At 43.1% G+C, this 26,883-nt stretch overlaps 1 protein-coding gene across 1 annotated transcript in view; it reads right to left on the reverse strand.

The window, feature by feature from the left end:
- The window catches only part of ARHGEF18 (Rho/Rac guanine nucleotide exchange factor 18), a 182,958-nt gene that overhangs the window by 64,798 nt on the left and 91,277 nt on the right, over window positions 1-26,883 (reverse strand). Inside the window, 2 exon segments of the mRNA XM_030217703.1 lie at window positions 9,513-9,576; window positions 10,947-11,017. Of these exon segments, the coding sequence (XP_030073563.1) occupies window positions 9,513-9,576; window positions 10,947-11,017 (135 nt within the window).

A 26,883-nucleotide genomic window follows, 5' to 3' on the forward strand; every position in this document is an offset into this window, starting at 1 on the left:
CAACTTCACAACAACAACAACAAAAAAACCATTATAATATAAAGGGTTGATTTTTATCATTTTATACTTACAAACACATATATGTCCTGGATCTAAAATGATATTTACCAGTACTTCAGATCCAGAACAAAAAATGTAAAGCCTAATATCAGTAGCAGTCAGAGTTGGACAGTAGAAAAACAGAGGTGTCAGAGTGGAAGGTTTGGTGTACCAACTCCACAGCCCTGACCTGTACATGCCAAATTTTCACTTAAGTGCTATTCTGTAAAATCCTGAATGGTTCTACTTCATTTTTATAAACCACATTTTTAAAAAAATATGTTTTTTGGACCGTTGTTTGCGTGTGTCATGTGAGTGGTTCTTTCCTGTTTTACAGTGGCGTTCCTTTCTTTTACATCATATTTTGTGATGCGCTCAGGAAAGGCGGTATATGAAATTTTAATAAACCATGGCATGTATTTTCAAGAGGAGCGTACATGCAAGTCTTTGGCATTTACGTACCTGTAGTTACCCCAGCTTTATAGCTGATACAAGTGGTCAAGCCTATTTACTGTGCACATACCATGCCCCATTACACTAATATTCTACAAAAGAAGGGAGGCTCCTACTTTTCTTTATAGAAGAGGAGGTAATTTTTTTTTTAACACTGTACTTTCTGCCCTATTAATTTAGTTTAATTTACTTAAAATTTAATATACCACCCTTCCTATAAAATCCAATCACAAACCCTGCAGAAATAGCGCTTAGATGATGGGTGTTAACATAAGAATGGGGTGGGTTACTGGGGCCCCGACAAGACCAATATTTTGTCCAAGAGAGCACTGGCAAATACAGAGCTCAGGGTGGGGCTGGAGACTGGTTTGTTTGACCGCTTCAATCCCTGCTGATATTTATGTTTGCTTGTAAAGTATTCACGCCAATCAGGCTTCCACCAGCATACTTTTAGGGGTGACCAAAAAAACGACCCCAGCCAGAAACCGACCCCAGGTCTACCACAGAGCCACCAGGCTGCCCTTCTCTTTGGGTTCTGCTGTCCTGCGTTTCTATTTCATCTGGCTTGTGTCTTTCTGTTCTGAACAAGGAACAAAAAATGACAGGCGAGAGGAAGATCAATAATCCCCTGCTGGTAACCTATTCTGTCCATTTTCAGGTTTCTGTCAAGACTGGAACTGTGAACTCCGACTCCAAAAGCTTTGCCTCAAAGTTTGCTTTTTTTTCCTCTCAATTATTCATTTTTTAAGATAGTGTTCAAGTTTCTAGAATTTACTAGAAACTGCCAGTGAAGAGGAGGGAGAGGAGACAGCGGCGACAGAGGAAAAAAAAATTACAGATGAAACCTAATTATGGAAGAAAGGTAGTTTGCGTATCAAAAGAGGATCATTATTTTTTTTAGATTTTTACTCACACCTTTTCAATAGTAGCTCAAGGTGAGTTATATTCAGGTACATGGGGTATTATCATTGAAAGGTGGGGTAAAGATTTCTTGCACCTGCTTTTTCTGGTTTCAGACCCTCACCATTAATTTCACTTTTGCCATATCTTTCCCTCTCCAACAACCGTGTGACTGAAATGACACCAGAATTTTTCAGAGGTCCCTATTTTCACCTGAACCATATTTTCAAAAGCAAAGAAAAAAAACATACTGAGAAATTTTCACATTGTAGATTGATTACAGAAAGTGCTGAATGATCACAGCCTCTGATGAGAGACACTAAATGCTGGTGAAAAAGGTACTCAAAATAAGCCCAGCACCTCAATCAATATAAGCAGAGAAATATAAGTTAATGTGACCTTGGAAGTGACTCTTTTCACACTAGGTCAAAGCCTAGTGATTCACTGATATCGTCACTGGTCAATTATTAAACTTTAATCGTTCTTACAAAAAAACAAAAATCATACTTTATTATTTATAATAAAAGCTACTTAGTTTGAAATATTAAAGGACCTGCTCATATTGATTGAGTTGATGGGCTTATTTTGAGTTTATATTCAGTGCCTCCACTGATTCAAGTTTAGACTATTGAAATAGGTATGCCATGGTTTTATTTAACTGAAAGCCTCGACTGCCATGCCTGGTCTAAAGTAGAGAATGACACGGGGACAAAGTTTGTCTCAGTCCCCGCCACGTCCCCGAAGGCCCTGTCTCTGTCCCCACCCCATCCCCACTCTGTAAGCTCTGTCAACATGTCTCTTTATGTTCAAGTGTACAGTGCTGCGTACGTCTAGTAGCGCTATAGAAATGCCATTTCAGTAGTAGTGTTCCCATGGGCTCTGTCCTCATCTGCAGACGCCTCAAACAATTACGATTTTATATGTAAATCTTAAAAAGTATAAAAAGGAATATGTTGTGCAACTATTGTGTATAAATTACAAATAGAAAATAATAACAGCGAGCAACTATAATAGCCCTCCTCACCACCACCCTCTACCGTTCCAACCCCAACAATAGCCGACTTCTACTACCCTAAGGAATCCTAATTCACCCTGTTAAAACGTACAGGGATACGAAATACAACCCGTTCTGTATGCCCTAGAGGGGAGAAATATGCCCTATGAAGCACTGATGATTTTTAATCTGTGGATGAATAAGAAGTCATCAACAATCTCAGGATTCTGTCTAGCTCTCCTGTCTTCCACAGTCACTTCCTGCAAAAGAAGATGTCTTCTTAAAAGACTAGTAAAAAAGGCCCGTTTCTGACACAAATGAAACGGGCGCTAGCAAGGTTTTCCTCGGCGTGTGTATGTTTGGGAGAATGTATGTGAGAGTGACTGTGTGAGAGACAGAGTGAAAGTGTGAGTGTGTGAGAGAGAGAGTGAGTCTGGGTGTGAGTGTGTTTGTGAGAGAGTGTGTATGTGAGAATGAGTGTGTGTGCAAGTGTGTATGTGAGACACAGTATGAGAGAGAGTGTATGTGTGTGTGTGCGAGAGAGAGAGAGAGTGTGTGTGAGACACAGATTCTCTGTGAGACTGAGTGTATGAGACCAAGCGAGTGTGTGAGTGACTGTGTGGCACATAGAGAGTGAATGTGATACAGTGTGAGACAGAGTGTGTGAGAGTGAGAGTCAGAAAGACATTGTATATGAGAGAGAGAGTGTGAGCCCTGCCCTCCCAATCCATGCCCATCTGTCCCCTGCCCCCTCCATTCATCCCTATCCAGCAATTCCCCTCTCTCCCTGAGCCCTGCCCTCCCAATCCATGCCCATCCATGCTCCTCTGTCACCTGCCCCCTCCATTCATCCCTATCCAGCAATTCCCCTCTCTCCCTGAGCCCTGTCCTGCAATCCATACCCATCCATGCCCATCTGCCCCCTCCATTCATCCCTATCCAGCAATTCCCCTCTCTCCCTGAGCCCTGCCCTCCCAATCCATGCCCATCCATGCTCCTCTGTCCCCTGCCCCCTCCATTCATCCTTTTCCAGCAATTCCCCTCTCTCCCTTCCATGACCCCCCCCCTTGCATCCATGCTCCTTTCTCTCCCATGTCCCAGCCTGGGCCGCCCTCTTCTCCCCCCCCCCTTCGCATCCATGTCCCAGCCTGGGCCGCCCTCTTCTCCCCCCCCCCCTTCGCATCCATGCCCCCCCCCCTTCGCATCCGTGCTGTCGTTTCTCCCCTGCCCTCCCGCTCCCATTGTTCAACTTTACTGCCCACCCTCTTCTCTCCCCCCAACATCCCTTTTTTTTTTTTTTTTTTAAATTTACCTCCGTGGCGGTTCCGGCAGCGCAGCGTCAGGGAAGGAGGCGGCGCTCCCGTCTAGCCTTCCCTTCGCTGTGTTCCGCCTTCTTCTGACGTCATCCTTGACGTCAGAAGAAGGCGGAACACAGCGAAGGGAAGGCTAGAGACGTCGGGAGCGCCGCCTCCTTCCCTGACGCTGCCGGAACCGCTACCACGGAGGTAAATCTAATATAATAAAACGCACCGTGCGTGGGTGCGATCCGTTTGTTTGTATTTTTTCCGCCCTCGATGTCATGACGTTTGACGCGAGGGCGGGGCAGAGACGGCTGGGTGGCTTCACACCATGAATCCACGAACCCTTCAGGGAGTGTTTGAGTGACTTCAGAACGTTCACGGTGCGTTTTATTATATTAGAAGATGTGCTGGTAAGTAGGATGTACAGGACCCCCCATGAAAAAATTTTTGCTAGTTGTGGCCAGCATGTTTGCTTGTTTTTCGAAAAGATCAAAATATTGTTGACTGCATCACTCAAACAGAAATAACAGTGCAGTTTATTAACAAGCTTCAAAGGAGAAAATGACACAAGAAAACGTTTGTCCCCATCCCCGTGGGCTCTGTCCCCGCCCCAATGTCATTCTCTAGTCTAAAGGATTGCTGAGAAATCTGCTCTCCTCTGCCATTTCAGAGAGCTTGGTAAGAATATTTTATGAGTGCTGGACTAATGGAGGCATGAGCTAACAGTCACAGCAGAAGGCTGAGAACCAGGAAATCTGTGATTCAAATCTTTCTTCTCCCAGACTCTCCTTGTGAACTTGAGCAAATTACTTTGCTGTCCATTGTCCTAGGTACTCACAAGCCGATTCTCAGAACTCCTCCGGTAAAGCCAACAGCGCAGATGCCATACCGCTGGAACAGCGCAGAAAACTAGCTTGCCAATGCTCAAAGGAAATGACATTCAAAATTATATGCACACCGTCAAAGCGAAAGCAAGGGGGAGGAACATGCTTGATGCACGCACAGAGGAGTTTCACGGTAAGTGCAGGTATTGTGCGCATGTGCCAGGCAAACCCGCTGCCAGCTCCAAACTGGTGTTATTTTTCCAGCAGTAAGAGCAGGGTTTGTTTGAGTGCTGTTCTCTGAGCATTGGGAAGGCATAGCCAACAACGTCATTCTCATACAATTGACTACACTTAAATAAAATTTGCGGCCGTATCTGGTGCACACGTCATTTCCTGTGGTAAAGCCCTCTGACCGTTCTGCACAGATTAAAATGTGCACTATTCCCGCGCTAACTGGCCTTACCATTGGAGGTAGGTTTTTTTTTTTAATTATTTATCAATTTTAACATTCATAATATTTACTTATGAGTGATAATACACAAGTATGAAAATTACAAAATAATTAAATAGAATCTGCAAATTAACATTGCGAAAATAATATTCCATACTAACGCCCACTATTTAGGTAATCGATCCAACACATTATTGGAGGTAGGTTTTGAGAATCGGCCTGTTAAAACTGTAAGCCCTACATACTGTGCCTGAATTGTAACTAACTCAATCATGAGTCTGGAAAACTGAGGGATTGATGAGAGTTAACCAGACAGGAATGGCTCCCGCTGACTCCTCACATGATATTCAGCTCCAATTAACTGGATAGTGCTGCTGAATGTCACACATACGAGATATCCAGTGAGTGTCAGGGTGGTCCAGGAGCAGAACAGAGGTAGGGCTGGATGTTATCCGGGCATTTCCAACATTCAGTGCTGTTACCTGGACAATTCGATCCTAACATGTCCAGATATCTATCTAGGTACCGGCAACTGAGTATCAGCAACACCTAGGTAACTTCCGGGAGCTGCTGAAGACCCGGATATGAGCTGAAACTGAACCATCAGGGTCTAATTCAGACCACAGTGGCCAATGAACTGCAGTGGACTGAATACTGCTGCCTGAGTAATTAAATGTAAAATCCATTGGCCTTACTGGAATCAACAGCTTAGTACCAGCACCATGCTGTCACATGGAGACTTGGCATTTGATACCCAAAACCGGCTTCCACTCCCCATCTGGGCTGGGGTCAGAGATGTTACAGTAACCATAATCACATTCCTCTCCCCCCCCCCCCCCCCCACCGGTAAAAAAAAAGAGAGGAGAGGGTGCCCATAAGCAGAAAGAGCCATAGTCTGAAGCTCCCCTCCTCCTCCCACCAATGGCTGGTTAAATGACAGAATAGTCAAAATGGGGTAAGAACATAAGAATAGCAATACTGGGTCAGACCAATGGTCCATTTAGCCCAGTATCCTGTTTCCAACAATGGCCAATCCAGATCACAAGTAACTGAAAGAATCCCAACTAGCAGCAACATTCCATGCTACCAATCCCAGAGTAAGCAGTGGCTGCCCCCATTTCCATCTCAATAACAAACTATGGTCTTTTCCTCCAGGAACCTGTCCAAACCTTTTTTAAACCCAGATACACTAATCGCTGTTACCGTATTCTCCGGAAACAAGTTTCAGAGCTTAACACATTTTATAAAACAGGCCCCTACATTGCAATCTACCCCAGTACTGCCAAAACTGCACCCCTGGGAATGCCTATGGGCTCATCCTGTAACAGCAGGTGCAATTTTAAGAAGCCATTTTCTATGTGAAAAACAGGGAAGACGCTTTACACATTTACCCCCAGAATAGAGCAGCCCATTTAGATTTAAGCACATATAATCCTCCATGAAGGCTCTCTTACACTAGGGAAAGGGGTGCTTTATCCTAGCAGACATGAGAAGATTGAACATTGCCTGAGCAGCAAGAAAACCTAGCTTGGAACCCTCCACAAGTAGAAAACTAACATTCAGAATTACTTTGCTTTATAATTGTGTTATTGACCTCATCTCTTAACTTGAACTGCTGGCCAAATATGAACCACTTGGGTGCAAAGGTCACTGAGACACGTAGCCAACACCTGCTGCACATGGGATGTCCTCCTGGAACTGATAATCTGTTATCTATACTGTTTAATTCTCTAGTGCTAAAACAAAACTAAAAGGTGATCTGCATATGCCAAATTATTTTTCATATATTCAGAAAACGATGAGGAATAGAAGGTACCCTCAATGTCCAGAGTTAATGTGATCCAGCCCTCTTGCAGGTCCCACTCCATCAGTATTTTATCAAAGATAAGACACGTTTGTGTTTAATTAATCATTTGTCCTTAAACACCTCCAACGATAAAGAGATTGCATCTCCCCTCTGGGTAATGTGTTCAGTGCTCAGCTATTGTTAGAAAACACCTTCTGTATCATCTGACCTAAATCTTCTCCCCCTGCTATTAGCACATCGCTTCTTCACCTTTCTTCCTCAGCGAGAGACAAAAATGTCCACCGTTCTCATTGTAACTTCCCTCCCTTCATGTACATTCATTGGCCCCTTCTCTCTCTCCCTCCCCCCACCCCTTCCGTTTTGTTCTCTTACCCAAGCAAAATAAAATCTCTCTATCTCAAAACTTATCATCACAGGCTTCTGATTACTTTTTTACTGCTGTCCTCTGAGACTCTTTCTTGTAAGCTGACATAATTTTATAAAAAATTAAATAAATAAAAAGACAAGTACAGGTCTTCACTTCGATCACAATGGAGCAAAGAAAGTAAGTTAAAAAAAATGTTTCAAGTTGGCAACCTGGTGTGACCTGGCAGAAATATAACCACTGGATAAAGGACCACAGAATGCCAAACTAGGTAACTTCCTAGGCTCAGGGCCGCCAAGGGGGGGGGGACGGGGGACAGGGGGCACAAACTTCCCCGGGCCCGGCACGTTTCTTCTTGCTGCCTGCTTCCGGGTCTGTCCTCCCCTGCTCCTGTGTGCTGCCCAAGCCACGGATGATTGCATTAGCACAATATCGTGTTAATGAAATCATCCAGGTCCTGACTCCCGACACGGAGAAGTGCAGGAGAGGACAGGGACCGAGGGAGCAGGAAGCAGCTTGCCGGCACCAGGCCCAGGCCCTCCCTTACAGGAAAACACAGAATGATAAGGGGACAGACGGGTGGGTGAGAGCAGCGGTGCGAGTTGGGGGGGGGGGGGGGCGGCTTGCGGCGGTCCAGTTCTTCCCCGGGCCTGGCTATTTCTCTCGGCAGCCCTGCCTAGGCTTCAGTCCTCCAAGAATGTATTTCCCATCCAAAGGCAAACCAGTATCATTGGAAAAAGAGACTGATAAGGCAAGGGACACCCATTTAAAGAAGGGCTGCAAGTTAATCACAGTTAACTCTGCAATTAATGCATTAATTACGATTAAAAAAAATTAATTGCGTTGCAACATCTCCTGTCTCCTCCAAACATCTCTTCTCCTCTCTTCCATTCCCAGCCCCTGTCCTTGGTGCGATTTGGCATCTTTCTCCCCACCTGTGATTGAACATCACCCATCACTCCCCTCCCCCCTGGCGCTGGTCTACCTTAAAGGTGGTCTTCTGTTGGTCCCCGTCAACAGCAGCATTACAGATATGCTGCTTGCAACCTGGTGCAAAACTTTCCCACTGATCTGTGCCGTCCATGCAGAAACAGGAAGTGATGCTGGATGGAGGAGGTGGGACAGGCCAGAGGGAAAGCTTTGTTGCAGGCTGCAGGCAGCATATGAGCAACACTGCCAAAGACCACCTTTAAGGTAGACCAGTGTGTGGGGGGGGGGGGGGGGGAGAAGAATTTAGAGGGGGACAGATGCTGAATCCCAAGTGGAGGGAGGGGAGTGAGCTGCAGACCTGCAAGTAGAACTGGAGGGGCCACCGGTAGAAGCAATGGCTGAGGCAATGAGCTTCAGGAGTCATGAGAAGAGGTTAGTACTGCTCACCACCAAGTTTGTGTCGCTGCTCATGGGAAGGGAGGGAGAGAAAGGGGAGAGATAATGGACCTCAGGAAAGAAAGAAATGTAACGGACCTGGGGGAGGAGGAGAGGGACAGAAGGAAGAGAAAGGGGAAGAGAGAGGGACAGAAGGAAAAGGAAAGGGGAGTAGTTGAACCTGGAGGTGGGAGGGAGGGAGGGAGAGAGATTATCAGTCCTTTAGGGAAGGGAAGGAGGACGGGACCTTTCTGTGGTTGCAATCAAAAGTGGCTTACATATTATTATATACAGGTACTTATTTTGTACTTGGAACAATGGAGGGTTAAGTGACTTGCTCAGAATTATAAGCAGCAGCAGTGGGAAATAAATAAAACATAAAAAAAATGAAATACCTTTAATTGTGTGATTAATCGTGATTAAAATTTTAATCAGAATGCAGCCCTAATTTAAACACATTAGAGAAGGTGGGGAAGAGGAGGATATAAAGGGCTTTGATAACATTCTAGAATAGGCTTGTCCAACCTTTTCTATCGAGGGCCACATTTTATACTTTGTAACATTCAGAGGGCCAAAATACGTACCACTGTATTTTGCTGCATGTATTGCCAAATAGTGGCAAAATAAGACAGTGCATCATCCCCTCCCCAGCATTCACTCAGTCTCGTTTTCACTGTGTAACAACCCCCCCCCCCCCCCCCCCCACAGACACACACCCTTCACCCAGTTTATTTTCCTTCACCTGGCTTCAGCTGCAGAAAAAAATGGCGGAATTCTTGCTTCCCCACCATGACCTGGCTCTCCATAAGTTTGAGCCACAGAGAGCCAAGTCAAGGTGGGGAAGCAGGAATCCTGCTGTGAGCACCACAAGAATTACCAAGCTTCCGAGGGCCAAAGAAAAGAACTTGGTGGGCCGGGTTCTGGCCCTTGGGCCGTGTTCTAGAAACCATTCAAAATGAGAACAAATGACTTCTGAACAAAGTTAGAAAACAAATGAACTGTAGCTGCACAAACCTTGGTAGTAACAGTTTGAGGAACTTTGAGGTGATCCACTAGGTCGATACTGCAAATCTTTCTGCTATGAAAGAATAAAAAAAGAAATATCAGCACAAACTCTCTCCCCCTCCCCACCCCCAAAAAAAATCATAACACAACTTTGTTCACCAGTTTGCAACCAGCAAGTCACGAACTATAAAAATATTTAAATAAATGACTGCATTCAGTATAGAGAACCCAGGTAGGCCTTACCACAGTCTGTACATCACATTTTTAGGTTCCTCCTGATACTCTAGGATCTTCAGCATATCATGCTTTCAAGACAGACAATGTTCCCAATGTCCCTCCAATCAATTAGACCCAGTTTCATCCAGATCCAGCCTCCTGGCACAGCTCTCACACGTTGCTACCCCTCCCCCTACTTCTACACGTTCTTTCATCTACAGATCTCTTAATGCAAAGGAACAGGGGCGAGAAATAGGGCTGTGGAGTAGGAAGTAATTTTGGGTGACGTCAGACTCCATCTTCAAAACAGAAACTTACAGCATTATAGCATATGGTAATTCTTTATTCAAACTTCAAATAAATAAATTTTGAGGTCTATTAGTCCTAATTTTGTACATAAAAAATGATCTTATGTTGTTCTTTTGGTATATCACCAGGTACTTGTGACCTGGATTAGCCACTGCTGGATACAGGACACTGGGCTTGATGGATCTTTGCTCTGACCCAGTATGGTGGTTATTCTTATGTGCTGTAATTAATCATATTTCTCTTAGATTTATTATACATAGTAGGAGTCAGAGATGGAGCTGGGTCAGACAGTAGAAAAATACAGGAGTCGGAGTTGGTGTACTGACTCCACAGCTCTGACAAGAGAGGGAACTTGTGGAAAAAGGGAAAGAGAAAAGCCAGGCTGCAAAGCTGTTGGCCAGCAGACACATGCAAGAGTGCTCAGAGGCCGCACATTACTCTACAAGAAGATTCCTGCTCACACTCAAGCACACATCAGAGAGCACAGAGGGAACATCCTGCTTACTCTGAACTAGGGGTACTTTAGCAAATACAGAATTGCCGAGAACAATTGCTTTTTTGAAATTCATCACCCGTGTAGATACATACAGTAATGTTCTTAGTTTTCCAGCCTGCTGTAAGATTTATAATGGCCTACATGATTTAACGATTATGCACTGGTGTACTATAGTTTTTTTTTTGTCTGCCTCTTTTCTATTACCATTAAATACAAAAAAAATAAAAGCACCCGAGAGTCAACCAGTACAACAATCTCCTCCATTAGTGCTTTTTTAACCAGCATTCAGTAACATTCATGGTACATTATCTGCTAAAAGTCTACCCTTCAGGACAAAATTGCAAAATAATTAGAAAGACTTTCCATTTTTGGAAGTCAATAAATAAATAAATAAATAAATAAAAAGGTAAGGAATAACCTACCTTGAGTTTGTTGCTGCCGCCACAGTCCGTCAAAAGAGACTTACAGGTCTTATGAACATTAACAGCACAATCTGTAAGCAGAAAGAATAAAAGGTGCAATTAGTTTTTTATTTGTAGCCTAAAACACACACTTAAGTAGAGCCAAAAGGAAAAATGTGGTTTTGGTCAACTTGCACATTTTCAAAAAGAGGAAGTTGCTTCTCTGAGAACACTAAATGACAAGCAAGGAAAGAAACTACAGAGGAATTTTCCAAAGTACTTTATCTTTATATAGCACTATGATTTCTTGAGAACTTCTGTTGGTTTATCTACTAGACCAAACTTCAGTAATTACTATGGCCACAAGATGTCACTACACTCTATTAAATAATAGGATACTTCCACCTTTTGGCCAGTACTAGTACTGCAGTTGAAAAACATTTTTTGCCCTCCCCTAACCTTCACAATAATTTAGACAGATACCTAAATGTTATTCCAGTGTTTAGCTATTACATTGATCATTGTTTCCAACCTGTTGTATTTTCCAATCTGATCAGGTGTGCCACAGAAGAGTCACCACTCCAGATGCTCAGGTCCAAATCAGTGCCTTGCAGTAACAACAAAATACCAGCAGTGGCTCTTAAATATGCAGGAGCATTTTTCTGATCATATGTGTAGTCACACATGCCTCTCGCATTACCTATCTATATATATAAAACTCACGCTCAACGTTCTATTGGCTTCTGACGTCACTGAAGCCAAGGTTCGTATGTTCGAAGCTCTGAAGCCTCGAAAATCACAGTGTCTGGGCCCCGCCATGGCGTCAAACGTTATGACGTTGAGGGCGGAGGCGGAGCAATTCACCGCCCTCGTTTCAAACGTTATGACGTTGAGGGCGGAGGTGGAGCAATTCACCAACATCGACGACGGGTGGGGGGGGGGCCACAGGAAAGCCTTGCTAGTGCCCGTTTCATTGACTCCAGAAACGGGCCTTTTTTTACTAGTATATATATATCATGAACCATCGAGTGTAGGAATTAACAGGTAGCATATAAGACACAGACAGAGAGGCTGAGGGGCGATATGATTGAGGTCTACAAAATTATGAATGTGCAGAATGGGTAAAAGTGAATCGATTTTTCACTTTTTCAAAAAGTACAAAGACCAGATGGCACTCAATGAAAATACATAGAAATACTTTTAAAACAAATAGGAGGAAATAATTTTTCACTCAAAGAATAGTTAAACTCTGGAACTCGTTGCCAAAGGATGTGCTAACAGCAATTAGCGCCTCTGGGTTTAAAAAAGGGTTGGACAAGTTCTTGGAGGAAAAGTCTATAGTCTGTTATGAGGTAAACTACTGCTTGCTCTGGAACTGGTCGCATGGAATGGTGCTACTAACTGAGTTTCTGCCAGGTACTTGTGACCTGGATTAGTCACTGCTGGAAGCAGGACAGTGGGCTAGATGGACCACTGGTCTGACCCAGTATGGCTATTCTTATGTTCTTCTTTACGCCACACACAACAGCAGCTGGTACCTCCTCTTCTGCAGCTTTCAGCACTTCACTAGTATGTCTTTTGGCCATGAGTCCTCTCCCATGTCTCCCTTGCCTGCTCAGCAGAAGTAGGTGTGCCAAGAATTTTTGAAAAAGTAGGTGTGCCTTGGGTTTGAGGAAACACTGGTATAAATCTGTCTATCCTGAAAATTTGGTTGCATTCTAGACTGAATAGATCAGAGAAGATTATTATTCTACATACACATGCTTTGAACATTTCTGGACAAGTTTTATGTTTAAATCTGTTTTATTACATCCAATACAACAGACCATAAAGCATCCAAGTGTACACAACAGAGAACATAAAACAGAGAATGCTAAAAAAATTTTTTTTTTAAATAAAACAAATAGTCGAGCATATCTCCATTTTTTCTCCCCCACCCCCTTAACACATCCCCCCGCCCAATCCCATGCCCATACCCCTACCCAAACCTGAAGTACAGTCCCAAACTTCATGGGAACTATCACGTGTACGCCCCCCACCTACCCCCACCTTACCACAGCCAAACTCAAAGTACCTTAAAAACAGAATATTGAGCCATAGATCCCCACCATACTAAAACAATCTCATAGCGTTAAATACGGTTCAATCTTCCTGTTATTCTCATGCAAAATATGTGAACCAAAGGACACCTAGAGATATCCCAACCAACTAAAACTGCCTACAAATCCAAAACTCACAGAGGTAACTGCCTAAGTTCCCACACTGGCTGGGAGAGTTTGATTAAAAGTTTTTGCTGCCTCCACAGTTGTGAAAAAGTGTGTTTGTCCATCATACATGACCCAAAGTCAAGCTGGGTAACATAAGGCATAAGGCACTTGGAATCTTCCATGTATGGAGATCAGTGCATAAGGGTATGAAAGCTTTTCATTGAGTATGCATTTTAGTTGTATTGTCTTGGAAACACAATAATCCAAACACTTCCCACTATGCATACACAGTAACATAGTAAGTGATGGCAGATAAAGACCTGAACGGTCCATCCAGTCTGCTCAACTCTCACACTCGTTATCAAATCAACAATTATATACTTTATCACAAGTCTTTCTATGGCCTTTCTGGGACACATGTATAAATCCACCCGGCTCTATCCTTATGTTTCACCTACTGGAGCTGCCCTCAAAGCCCATTCCAGCCTACCAAATCCGTTTTTTCATTTGCGGGATCCAGACCATAGAAGTCTATTCAACACTGTCCTCGGTTCTAGCTACTGAAGTTGTCATTGAAGCCCTTTCCAGCTTATCCTAAATCGGATTGCCATATACAGACACAGACCTACAAAGTCTGCCTGACACCAGCCTTAGTTCTTTACAGCCGGAGTAGCCGTCCAAGCGTCACTCACACATCAACCCCCTGCAGCCATTTTCTAAATAGAGTTCCTTTGTGTTCATCCCACACCTTTTCAATTCCATCACCATTTTTATCTCTACCCTTGGGAGGGCATGCCAGGCACTGACCACCCTCTCCGTGAAAAAGAATTTCCTAACATTACTCCTAAGTCTACCACCTCACAACCTTAGCTCATGTCCTCTAGTTTTATCATTTCCCCTTCTCTGGAAGAGATTTGTTTCTATATTAATACCTTTCAAGTATTTAAACATCTGTATCATATCTCCCCTGTCCCTTCTTCCTGCTAGGCTACACATATTAAGTCTTTCACTCTTCTCATACGTCTTATAGCGCAAGCCCCATATCATTTTTGTCACCTTCCTCTGGACCGCTTCTAGTCTTTTTACATCCTTAACAAGATACTGCCTCCAAAACTGAACACGATACTCCAGGTAGGGCTTCACCGGTGACTTGTACAAGGGCATCAACACCTCCTTTCTTCTGCTGGTTACTCCTCTCTTGATGCAGCCTAACATCCCTCTGGCTACGGCCACCGCTTTGTCAAACTGTTTTTTTTTTGTTTTAAGATCCTCAGACACCATCACCCCAAGGTCCCTCTCCCTGTCTGTGCATATTAACCTCTCACCTCCTAGGACATATAGCTTCCTTGGGTTTATACTCCACAAATGCATCACTTTAATCTTTTTTTAATTAAATTTTAATTGCCAAACATTACACCATTCTTCTAACTTTTGCAGATCCCTTGTCATGTTTTCCACTCCCTCTGGGGTATCCTCACTGTTACAAATCTTGGTATCATCCGAAAAACGTCATACCTTACCTTTTAATCCTTCGGCAATGCCGCTCACAAATATATTGAACAGAATCGGAACCAACACTGTGAGGCACGCCGCTACTCACCTTTCCTTCCTCCAAGTGTATTCCACTGACCACCACCCTCTGGCGTCTGACCATCAACCAGTTTCTAATCCACCACTTTTGGTCTTAACTCCAGCCTTTCAAGTTTATTCAAGAACCCTCTATTAGGAACCGTGTCAAAGGCTTTGCTGAAATCCAAGTAGATTACATCTAGCGTATGTTCTTGATCCAATTCTCTGGTCACTCAAAGAATTGAATCACAATCGTTTGGCACGATTTATCTTTGGTAAAACCATGTTGCCTCGGATCTTGTAACTCATTGGATTCCAGGAAATTCACTATCCTTTCCTTCAGCAAAGCTTCCATTACTTTTCCAATAACCAAAGTGAGGCTTACAGGCATGTAATTTCCCACTTCTTCTCCGTCATCTCTTTCTTTTGTGACCACATCCTCTCTTTTCCAATCCCACAGAACCTCTCCTGTCTTCAAGAATTTATTAAACAAATCTTTAAGATGACTTGCCAGAATCTCTCTAGGCTCCCTCAATGTCCTGGGATGAATCCCATCCGGTCCCGTGTCTTTCACCACCTTTAATTTTTCAAAATGTTCATAAACACTTTCTTCTGTGACCAGTGCGATATCCACCCCCTTCTTACATGTACCTTTACCAACTGATCATGGTCCTTTCTCCAGGGTTTTCTTTTTGCTGGTGGGAAGTTCCACGTTTGCTTTTTCTTCATCACTCTACACTAGCAGTCCACAGCATCTTTTAGTCTCACAATTCCATTTATAGCCTTCCTTCTTTCACTAATATACATGAAAAATTTTTTTGCCTCTCTTCCTTGCATTTTTAGCCATTTGCTCTTCTGCCACTGCTTTAGCTAGATGTATCTCCCTCTTGGCTTCTTTCAGTTTCTCCCAGCTTGCAGGATAGCTTGCTTATATGCTAGATGTAAAACATGAAATACAACCACATGAAGACGTGCAAAACCACCAGTCCAAGGGGCCCATTCTACAGGCCCACTCAATTTTTAAGGAATCTCCACAGATTCTAAATTAAAAGACTATGAGCCATTTCTCCTAGGTCATCACATGATCTGTATCCTTCAAGGACTCAGAAAGCCCCACCAGACGCAGATTATTTTGCCTAATTCTGCCCTCCATATCTTCTAGTTTGCACTCCATCTGTTGGACATGGAGCCGGAGCTGATCCATATCATGCACTGCACTCTGAGAACTGTCCTCCAATAATCCAACACGATGTTGCTGGACATCTAATTCCAAATCCATATTATACAAACGTTCATGAGCGGTCTCAGTTCTGTCATGTAACTGCTGCAGTTTTGCATCCAACGCAGCTTCCACTGCAGCCCGCACCTCTATCAGAATCTCCAAAGTTCATGCTGAGATTACCAAGGGGCCAACTGAGCCACCATCTTAGCTTCAGCTCCCCGTAACAACATAAGAATAGCCATACTGGATCAAACCAATGGTCCATCTAGCCCAGTATCCTATTTCCAACAGTGGCCAAGCCTTGGCTTCCCCATGTCATTCTCAACAGCAGACTATGGACTTCTCCTCCAAGAACTTGTCCAAACCTTTTTTAAACCCAGATACACTAATCACTGTTACCATATCCTCCGGAAACGAGTTCCAGAGCTTAACTATTCGTTGAGTGAAAAAATATTTCCTCCTATTTGTTTTAAAAGTATTCCCATGTAATTTTATTGTGTGTCTCCTGGTCTTTGTATTTTTTGAAGAGAGTGAAAAATCAATTCACTTCTCACCTGTTCTACACCAATCAAGATTCTATAGACCTCAATCATATCCCCCTCAGCTGCCTGTTTTCCAAACTGAAGAGTTCCAACCTCTTTAACCTTTCCTCATATGGAAGGTATTCCATTCCCTTTGTCATTTTGGTCACTCTTCTTTGAACCTTTTCTAATTACGCTATATCTTTTTTGCGATACGGCGACCAGAACAGAACACAATACTCAAGGTGAGGTAGCACCATGGAGCAATAGAGGCATTATTCCCACGGGGCAAACATGATGCCATCACATAAGCAATAGCCTTGGAACTGTCACCACTCCGATCCAACATACACTGCTAAAAGCAGGAAAACTTTTAGCTCGTTTCTTGGAAAAATATTCAGGATATGTGGCTGCTCTAAGCATCTTCATTCACACATACAACCACACAGCTTTCCTGGATTCCCACTGGGTTTTGTTAAGGTCTGTGTCTAGGAATGCTACATCTACATGCGTCAGCACTCATGAAAGACAATTCTATAACTGCAGAGAAAAAAGTACACTACGCATTATTCTGTAAAGGACTTGCATATAACTGTAAAGGGCCACACATACCTGGAGCACGGGCAGGGTGGAGGGCATGCGCAGGGCTGCTACTTACACACTGCAAGCCACACTTAGGTGCGCCCATTCACGCCTGCCGTTGACCTGGCATAAATGGGCACGCCTACACTGAAGCATGTCAGTGCAGGTTTACGGGTATTCTAGAATGGAATTTATTCATTCATTCATGTATTTATATACCGCTTAGACCTAAGCGGTTTACGGTTTCATTTTACAGGTACTGGGCCTGTCCCTAGTGAACTCACAATCTAAATAGTACCTGAGGCAACAGAGGGTTAAGTGACTTGCCCAGGGTCTCACGGAGCTGGGAATTAAACCTGGTTCCCCAGGATCTCAACCCACTGCTGACCATCAGGCAGCAGCAGGAATCGAACCCAGTTCCGCAACCCACTACATCAACTGCTAGGCCACTCCTCCATTCAAGGCGTCCAGACGCTGTGGTAGAACAGGCACTCCCCGCGCAGCATTGGAACACCCAATAATCGCGGTGCCACCCAAATGCTCACTGCACAGCCAAAAGAGTTCTCATGTGGTGGAAATGTTTTTACTACAGGATTTCTATATGGATCTAATGTGCTTCACAGACAAAATGGAACTTCCCACCAGCTAATGTGCTACATTATCCAAAGGATGGCCTTATCTGGTATCAAAAGCCCATGTACTACAACCTATTTTTTAAGGTTGATTGAGGAAAGAAGGTATCATAACCTTTCTACAGAACTCTAGCAAAACAGGTCCACTCTATGATGTGCCACTGAAGCGTTGAAACCACGTAAGACAAAAGCTCACCATTTCCACCTGCTGAGCCCCAAGATCAATTAGGAAAATCACTAAGGTAACAATACAGTAACCTGCATGTTTCTTTTCATAAACAGGACATTGTATAAAATTAGAGGAGCAAGTTAGCAGTTACAGCAGCAGACTGAAAAATCAAGGAAAAACAGTTCAAATCCTGCTTCTCCTACTCACCCTCCTTTGGACCTCTAGAAAATCACTCCATTGCCTTATGTACTAAATTAGATTGTAAGCCCTTCGGAGACAAGGAAATATCTATTGTTCTTGAGTGTTACGCCTTGAATTTCTACTGAAAAGTCATGAGCTAAATCTAAAAAAATGTGTTGGCATTTCAGGGTCATGTGTGTCTTTTTCATTCAAAGTCTCATTCATTAAAACATAAGCATGTTTTGGCCTTCACAAGTAATAAACTTTCCAGCATAATCTGTTATGCCCAAAAGTTTAACTTCAACAATTAACAAGCCACTTCAATGCAAAAAGTATGCAAAGCAGTTCTTCAATTTAGATTTTAGCAAACAAGCCTTCAGCGAGGTGTAGTTATCTTTATTTGCAAGCTTCCCTGTAGCAAATTTTCATAGGTAAATTTAGTACAATGTACATTTGAACCCACAGCAAACTTTACCACAAAGAGACTGCTAACCCGTGGGAAATCCTGCTGGTTAATACAACCTCCAAGTGAACATGCACCAGTTTGGAACTATACCTGATCAATATTCAAAAACACCCTATGCGGTCAGCCACAAGACCAACTACATAACTCCTTTTCTTTAAATCTGGACCCCATCTATATGCATAATGGCCAAAGCTATTTGTTGAAATAAGGGGAGTATTTTGAGGCACAGCAAAGACTGGCAAGAAACCTATATGTTCAGAGGCAGAAAACAGCTACTAAAATAGGGGTGGGCAACCACGGTCCTCGAGGGCCACAACCCAGTTGGGTTTTCAAGACTTCCACAATGAATATGCATGAGGTTGATTTGCACGTACTGCTTCCACAGATCTCTGCATAATCATTGTGGAAATCTCGAAAACTTGACTGGGTTATAGCCCTCAATGACTTGGGCGACGTCTTTTAGTATCTACAGATATTATATATTGTATTAGCAACAAGATTTCCTTTTTTACTGTGTCACTTTACGTATCTTCTTTGGATTTTTGTCCGTATAACTGAGTTATTATTAGTATTGCAAACGTTTTAACAATGTCTTCTATATATTTTTTACATAATAGGTGATTTTAATTCCAATTATGTTATTTTGTTGTTGTTTTAAATGTTCTTTACATATAGACTGCTGAGGCAGGCCAGTAGGCCGAAACACGGCCGTGTCAAGTCTTTGTTGTTGGACAATAAACCTTTTAGACCACTGCATCATCTACTTGTTTTTGAGTCACCTTCACTGTTTTCTATGTGTGCTCACAGGTAAACAGCAGAAACAGAGTTAAATATTTAAAGTTAGAAATGAACTGCCCTTGACGACTGTAGTGCTCACAGGTAAACGGCAGGTATAGAGTTAAATATTTAAAGTCAGACATGAATTTTCAGCGATGGCACAAGTTTTATGTCACTGAAAATACATATGACTTTAAATTGATAACTCTAAAAGTTAGACTATGGCATCCTCACTGAAAATTGACCCCTCTGGTCTTTTTCTGTCAGCTTGAATATAAATGATAAATATAAGTAAATGCATAAAAGAGTAAAATCCTTTATTCTACCTGTAAGGTTCCCTCCCCCTTTCAAACCTTTCTATGAGGTATGGAACAAGGGTGTGCTCAACAAGCCTGGCCCACAAGTCAAACAGCAGTGAGTGGAGTTTTGTTCAAGTCATATGAAAGTGTACATAGTGAAGGACAAAACAGACTTCTACAAATGTTAAATCACCCATGCCAGGTCATCTAAGTGCACATTAACTAAATGGTAATTCGATGTTACCTTTTTAAGGCACGTTCTGGCTGCTATTTTACTGAAGCTCAAACTTTCCTGTAACATGGAAGGGTGTACACTGAACATATTAATCCACGGAAATGCGTGCCCTGAATAACGAACATCCAAACAAACATCCACAGGTGAAGAATGTCACTACACATCTAAAAATAACTAGCATTGTGTTGGGCTACCAAAGCTCAGGTCCAGTAGCTGCAGTAGTAGACCTAGATTCTTCTTCTTTTTTTGGTGCTATCCTCATTCTGTCCCAGTACACAGACAGTGGCAGGGCAGTTAGACGTATTTTCAGCCTGTCACTATTTGTAACACAACTAAAAATATATGAATAGAGGGTTACGTGTTCACCAGTCGCCAGTATTTCTCTGCTCGAAATGCAACCCCTCAATTTTTAGAGCCAATCATTATTTATTTATTTATTTATTTTGTTGCATTTGTATCCCACATTATCCCACCTATTTGCAGGTTCAATGTGGCTTACATTGTACCGTAATGGCGATCGCCAATTCCGGATCAAGAAATACATAGTGGTATTAAAGTTCGTACATAATAAAGTAAATTAAGCAGTCAAGTGTACAAGTTTTTTTCCGTGGAAGAAATCATGTTAAGACACTCTAAAGGGTTAAGGTAGTCTGAAAAAGCAATGCGTCATTGTAGGGTGAAAAAATACAATGGCCATAGCTAGGGGAAAAAAATAAGCAAAATGTGATGCAGCTGCATCATAATTGGTTCTAAAATGGGAGTTACAGGACAGGCACTGGATTGTTTCTATAGCACACAGTGAAGTGAGCAGAGTGAAAGAAAGCCAAACTGGGCGTGGCTTGATGCTGCTCTTACATTCAGGTGCTACTTTCCTGGGCTATGATCTAGTCATTGCCCTCTGTCAGTTCAGAAAACTGTGTAAACCCAGGTTCCTTATCTGATCCCTCTAATGTGTTTAACAGATTCTCTGTGATTCATGTTGGGATCAACATTCATCAGACAAATTAAGTATGTATCAAGCAGTTTTGCAATTTACTGTTAAAGAGCCAAGGAATGACAAGGAATTCTGATAATGACACGAACAGACCACGGTGAAAAAAGATTAAAGGAATTTAAATCTGTTTTTTTAAACATTTAAAAAGTTTAAAAAAGAATAAAAGGTACTTATCCTTCTTAATAATTAAATGCCTTCAGTATTTAAAAACAGGATGGACTCTACCCTGCTACAGAGCAAGATCAAAATTAAAAGTTCGAAATGCCTACTTCACCACACTTTGCACAAAGATGCTCTGTCTCGGGGTTGGGACCAGATTGGTTCCACATTCATAGCTCAAATACTACAGTGGTATCAATTACTCAACCCCCCCCCCCCCCCCCCTTACACACACACACACATTTAGGGAGCCTACACAATATAACAAAGCCCAATTAACTGGTGCCGGAATGTAAAATGGTATGGGATAAACACAAATGATTTCTAAAGGTCAAGAGGATCGAAACCAGAGCACCTGACCTCAAAACAGCTCTCAAATGACTTTTGAAATTCTAAGAAAGCATAGGGGAGGTAACCTGCACTGTGCAATGGATACAACCCTAAAAGCGAAAGCAGATGGGAGTAACATATACTGCGCGATGGATACAAACCTAAAAGCAAAGGCATGGGGGACGTGACCTGCACTGTGCGACAAGTACAACCCTAGTAACAAAGGCACGGGGGACATAACCTGCACTGTACGACAGGTACAACCCTAGTAAAGGCACGGGGGACGTAACCTGCACTGTGTGACAAGTACAACCTTAGTAACAAAGGCACGGGAGACGTGACCTGCACTGTGCGACAAGTACAACCCTAGTAACAAAGGCACGGGGGACGTAACCTGCACTGTGCGACAGGTACAACCCTAGTAACAAAGGCACGGGGGACGTAACCTGCACTGTGCGACAGGTACAACCCTAGTAACAAAGGCATGGGGGACGTAACCTTCATTGCATGGCGAAAGTAACCCTAACTACCTTGCTGGGCAGACTGGATGGGTTACATTAGTTTTTATCTACCATCATCCACTATATTACTTTTCTAGTCTCTTTCAGCCATGGCCTTAATAATTATATCAAATTCTTTTTTGTTGCACTTGAATTTTTATCAGTTTTCAGTATAACAATTGTTTCGTAAGTTAACATATCAGAGAATACAATTTGTGTCATACACACACACACACACACACACATATATATATATATATATATATATATATATATATATATATATACACACATACACACACATATACATACATACATAACACATCTCAATATCTGCATTTCTCTTGAACAATCGCATTATACAATCCCGCCCAGGTTTATCTCTTATATTCATTCACTATTCTCATCCATTCGGCCCACCTGAGTGATGTTAAAGTACTACAATCAAATCTAGGAGCCACGGAGGATAATACTACTTATGGAGCAAATCAATTAGAAATATCTTCATACACTTCAGAATTCCCTAATGTGATATTGCTAACTCATATGAACTGTTGCAGATTAATGAAGGAAAAGCCTCAACAGATTCCTCCTTACTTGGCCCTCAGGCCTTCAGCTGCCTGGAGCAGTTGCTGTCACCATCGGCATAAAAACCTCCATAGGTCTTTTTAATCTTTTAAAATGTTTTTCGACTTCTTGAATTTATAATTATTGCAAAATACAAAAAAAAAAACTTATCTTTGCAATGGCACAGTCTCCTTTCCTACACACGTCCGACAATGGCCAAGGTTTCGAGTCCTTCAGAGTCCATGGTCTGTGTGACTGTCTATGAAAGAACAACATACGTTTCAGAAAATAACAAACTTGTGGCAAATCACAATGAATGCAGAACTTGTCTATGTGCCTCACTTCACTACAGTGGTTCAGTGAGGCACATAGCCAAGTTCTGCATTCATTGTGATTTGCCACAAGTTTGTTATTTTCTGAAACGTATGTTGTTCTTTCATAGACAGTCACACAGACCATGGACTCTGAAGGACTCGAAACCTTGGCCATTGTCGGACGTGGGTAGGAAAGGAGACTGTGCCATTGCAAAGATAAGTTTTTTTGTATTTTGCAATAATTATAAATTCAAGAAGTCGAAAAACATTTTAAAAGATTAAAAAGACCTATGGAGGTTTTTATGCCGATGATGACAGCAACTGCTCCAGGCAGCTGAAGGCCTGAGGGCCAAGTAAGGAGGAATCTGTTGAGGCTTTTCCTTCATTAATCTGCAACAGTTCATATGAGTTAGCAATATCACATTAGGGAATTCAGAAGTATATGAGGATATTTCTAATTGATTTGATGCTAAAGTACTGTCATAAAAGCCAAAACAGAGTATTTTAGTGCATAACTACCCGTGAATATGCATTTAAAGCCTCATTCCTTTATTGAGTTATTCACGGCTACAGCGATTGTTGACAGAGCTTCAATGTTATGTTAACCGATTATCCAGAGCTCTCCCTCCTTCCTCTGATTTTCATAATCCACTCTCAACATTTGCCAAAACCCAAAAGCAAAGCAGGCTCGCTCTGGCCGTGTCAACTTGCTCCTTTTCTGCTTGAATGAATACAGAAGGCCGTTGATTGATGAAAGTCATCGAACAGCAAACGCAAAGCCTGAAAAGTATTTCGTACTAGAACATCACAGAAAGGAAAGCAAAGCGGGTTAGGAGCTTGACTTTGCTGATACCCAAAAATTAGATTTGTACTAGTCTCAAGACATTCTGTTATCACATCTTTTGCAATATCCCCCTGCCTATCTAGAATACAAGTCCAGCATGCGCGCACACACACACATACCTTCCCCATGACTCGCAGAAACTTATCCTCTGACAAATTAATTCTCAACGCTAGCTTCCTGGTCATCTAGATGTTACACCCAAATTTCTGTACTGTCACCCATGGAAATTAAAGTAAATTACAGATATAAGGTGATACTTTTTTTTTCCTGGATAAACTATACATTTTTTGACCAGTTTCTGGGGGCTACAACCCCTTCATGGGGTCGAAACCAAACAGGCAAATATCACCTAACATGAAAGGCCAAATCCCTGTACACTGTGAAAAGAATCTTGCTGCAGCTCTGCAAATTCTGGGAGTTCACTTGTTCTGCTCCCTCCTCGCCCCGAGCTGGATTAATTAAAGTTGTCAAGCAGGATCTGTGGATGGATGCCAGTCTGAGAGTTCCTCAGAACACTCTGCCCAACTCTTGGTCTCTTGAGGCAGAGCAAACATACCAGTGCTGGCTGAGACCTTCAAAATAAGCTAATCCTTGGCCAGGATAAACAGTGTTCTGTGCAGAGCCTACCCCACGCCTGCCAGACAATTTACTGCTTGCTGGGTACTCCACTCCGCCAGCGCAAGGGAACAACAACAACAAAAAAAAAAGAACGTTATCATGAAATGTGACGTGAAGGGCTGGAAAACAGGCCAAGGCCAAAGAAGAAACTCAAACTGCTGCCTAAACCAATCTTTAAAAAATTCTGAATCCCTAAGGAATTAGAAATACTGTAGTACCAATCAAAGAAAAGGGATTCTTAAATTGATAGAAGGTGGAGGGAGCCATTTTCCCCTTATGAACACAGCTGCTGCTCCAGGAAAGCAGGATCTGAGCTACCCAAACTGTGTTCAGAAGGATAAGATTGGGGTACGTCCCAGAATACTATGCGGCCTATTTACTGTGTTAGCTGTTAGAGCAGCAAGTAACATGAGCTAACAAGTTAACGCCTGTAATTTTTGTATTAACGGCTAATGTGGAATGAGACCTTACAGTTAATGCGCAGGAAGTTAATATACGTTAACTAAAAACATGATACGGTTAGTGCCCACTGGAAAGGTAAACTGCTCAGTGCCATTCAGTTAAGGTACGATAATGGAGGGTTACAGGAAACTCACTATAAAATTCCACACAGGGCATTAAAGGCTGAGGAGCAAAATGGGTTTGTGGGAAGATGATACATGTAGTAGATGCCAAACACAGATGCATCTCTCTTCGGGGGGGGGGGGGGGGGGGGAAGAGTTCTTGAGGCGACAGAGGTGTAATCCCCTATCAGATAGATTACTAAAAGATACCCTTATCTTAGGTGGGAGGATGCCCAGCCCCTGGGAGTGTTTAGGAGACAAAATGAAGAAAGATAGTGCCCATGTTCTGTGGAGTGACAGATTGGGAGTTTAGAGAGCCTGAAAGAGGAGATTTGAGCGGGACGATGTCTTTAGTTTTGCCTCTAAGGGTACCTAGTGATCTCTGATTGCCTGCAAGCCCCTGCCAAGTGACCAGGAAGGAGAAGGGGGATCCTGGAACGCCATTTACAACTGGGCAAAAATTAAGGAGCAGTTAATACCATTCATACAATAACTGGCGAAGGAATAAGAGCTCTGTAGGATTGGGGAGTCCTATCCAGGAGTGGGACTCAGAGAAGAAAAGGGTCTACTCAAAGCCAGGGTGTGACCCAGCGAGGTACACTCACGGAAGGAGGACAGCCCTAAGGGGTCTGTGACTGATGGAAGAGATTGGGAGTCGGAGAAATATAGCCCTTGAAAACGGACACCTTTCCAAGATGGACGTGGACAGGAGTATTTGTCTATATGTAAATAGCCCGATATAAGATTTCCTTGTACATATACCTGTGAGAAATGGCCAGGGTCCATGGGGTCCCCTAGACATCTATAGTCCTGACACTAAAACTATTTGAAAATTGGAAACACTTGGATTGTACTGAGTTAAAGTTCAAGTCGCTAACTGCATGTTGCAGCCAAGTTGAAAAAAAGTTAAGTTGTTTATAAAACCTTCCGAAGTGCAGAGTGGTTCCTGGACTGAAGAGTGGGGCGGAATCCTGTCTGGTAAAGTGTCTTCCAAACCCCCAGATCGCTATTCTGGATAACTAACCCACTCCCAGATCGACTGGAGCTTGACTGAAGATCAGAATGTGGTAAGAATGGCCTAAATGAGCAGCGACTGTTTTATGTACCCAGGTCCGAAGCTAAAACCGAAACATTATCTGTTGGAGTTCCCCACGGATCTGTCCTTGGACCCCTTCTCTTCTCAATCTACACCTCTTCCCTGGGCTCGCTGATCTCGTCTCATGGTTTTCAGTATCATCTTTATGCTGATGACACCCAGCTATACCCCTCCACACCTGACATCACCGCGGAGACCCAGGCCAAGGTATCGGCCTGTTTATCCGACATTGCGGCATGGATGTCCAACCGCCACCTGAAGCTGAACATGTCCAAGACCGAGCTCCTCGTCTTTCCTCCTAAACCCACTTCTCCTCTTCCTCCACTCTCTATCTCAGTTGATAACACCCTCATCCTCCCCGTCCCATCTGCCCGCAACCTCGGAGTCATCTTCGACTCCTCCCTCTCCTTCGCTGCGCATATCCAACAGACTGCCAAGACATGTCGCTTCTTCCTCTTCAACATCAGCAAAATTCGCCCTTTCCTCTCTGAGCACACCACCAGAACTCTCGTCCATGCTCTCATTACCTCTCGCCTTGATTACTGCAACTTACTCCTCACCGGCCTCCCACTCAGCCATCTATCCCCCCTTCAATCCGTTCAGAACGCTGCTGCACGTCTTATATTCCGCCAGAACCGATATACTCATATCACCCCTCTCCTCAAATCACTTCACTGGCTTCCGATCAGATATCGCATACAATTCAAGCTCCTCCTCCTTACCTACAAATGCACTCAGTCTGCGGCTCCTCACTACCTCTCCACCCTCATCTCCCCCTATGTTCCCGCCCGTAACCTCTGCTCACAGGACAAAGCCCTTCTCTCAGTACCCTTCTCCACCACTGCCAACTCCAGGCTCCGCTCATTCTGCCTTGCCTCACCCTATGCCTGGAACAATCTTCCTTTACCCATACGCCTTGCCCCCTCCCTACCCATCTTCAAATCTCTGCTTAAAACTCACCTCTTTAATGCTGCCTTCGACGCCTAACCGCTTGAGAAATATAGAATGCCCCAATCTATCCACCCTATCAGATTAACTCGTCCTCTAGATTGTACACTTGTCTTTAGATTGTTCTCTTGTCTTTTAGATTGTAAGCTCTTTGAGCAGGGACTGT

Source organism: Microcaecilia unicolor, chromosome 11 (assembly GCF_901765095.1).
Source record: "Microcaecilia unicolor chromosome 11, aMicUni1.1, whole genome shotgun sequence".
Lineage (NCBI taxonomy): Eukaryota > Metazoa > Chordata > Amphibia > Gymnophiona > Siphonopidae > Microcaecilia > Microcaecilia unicolor.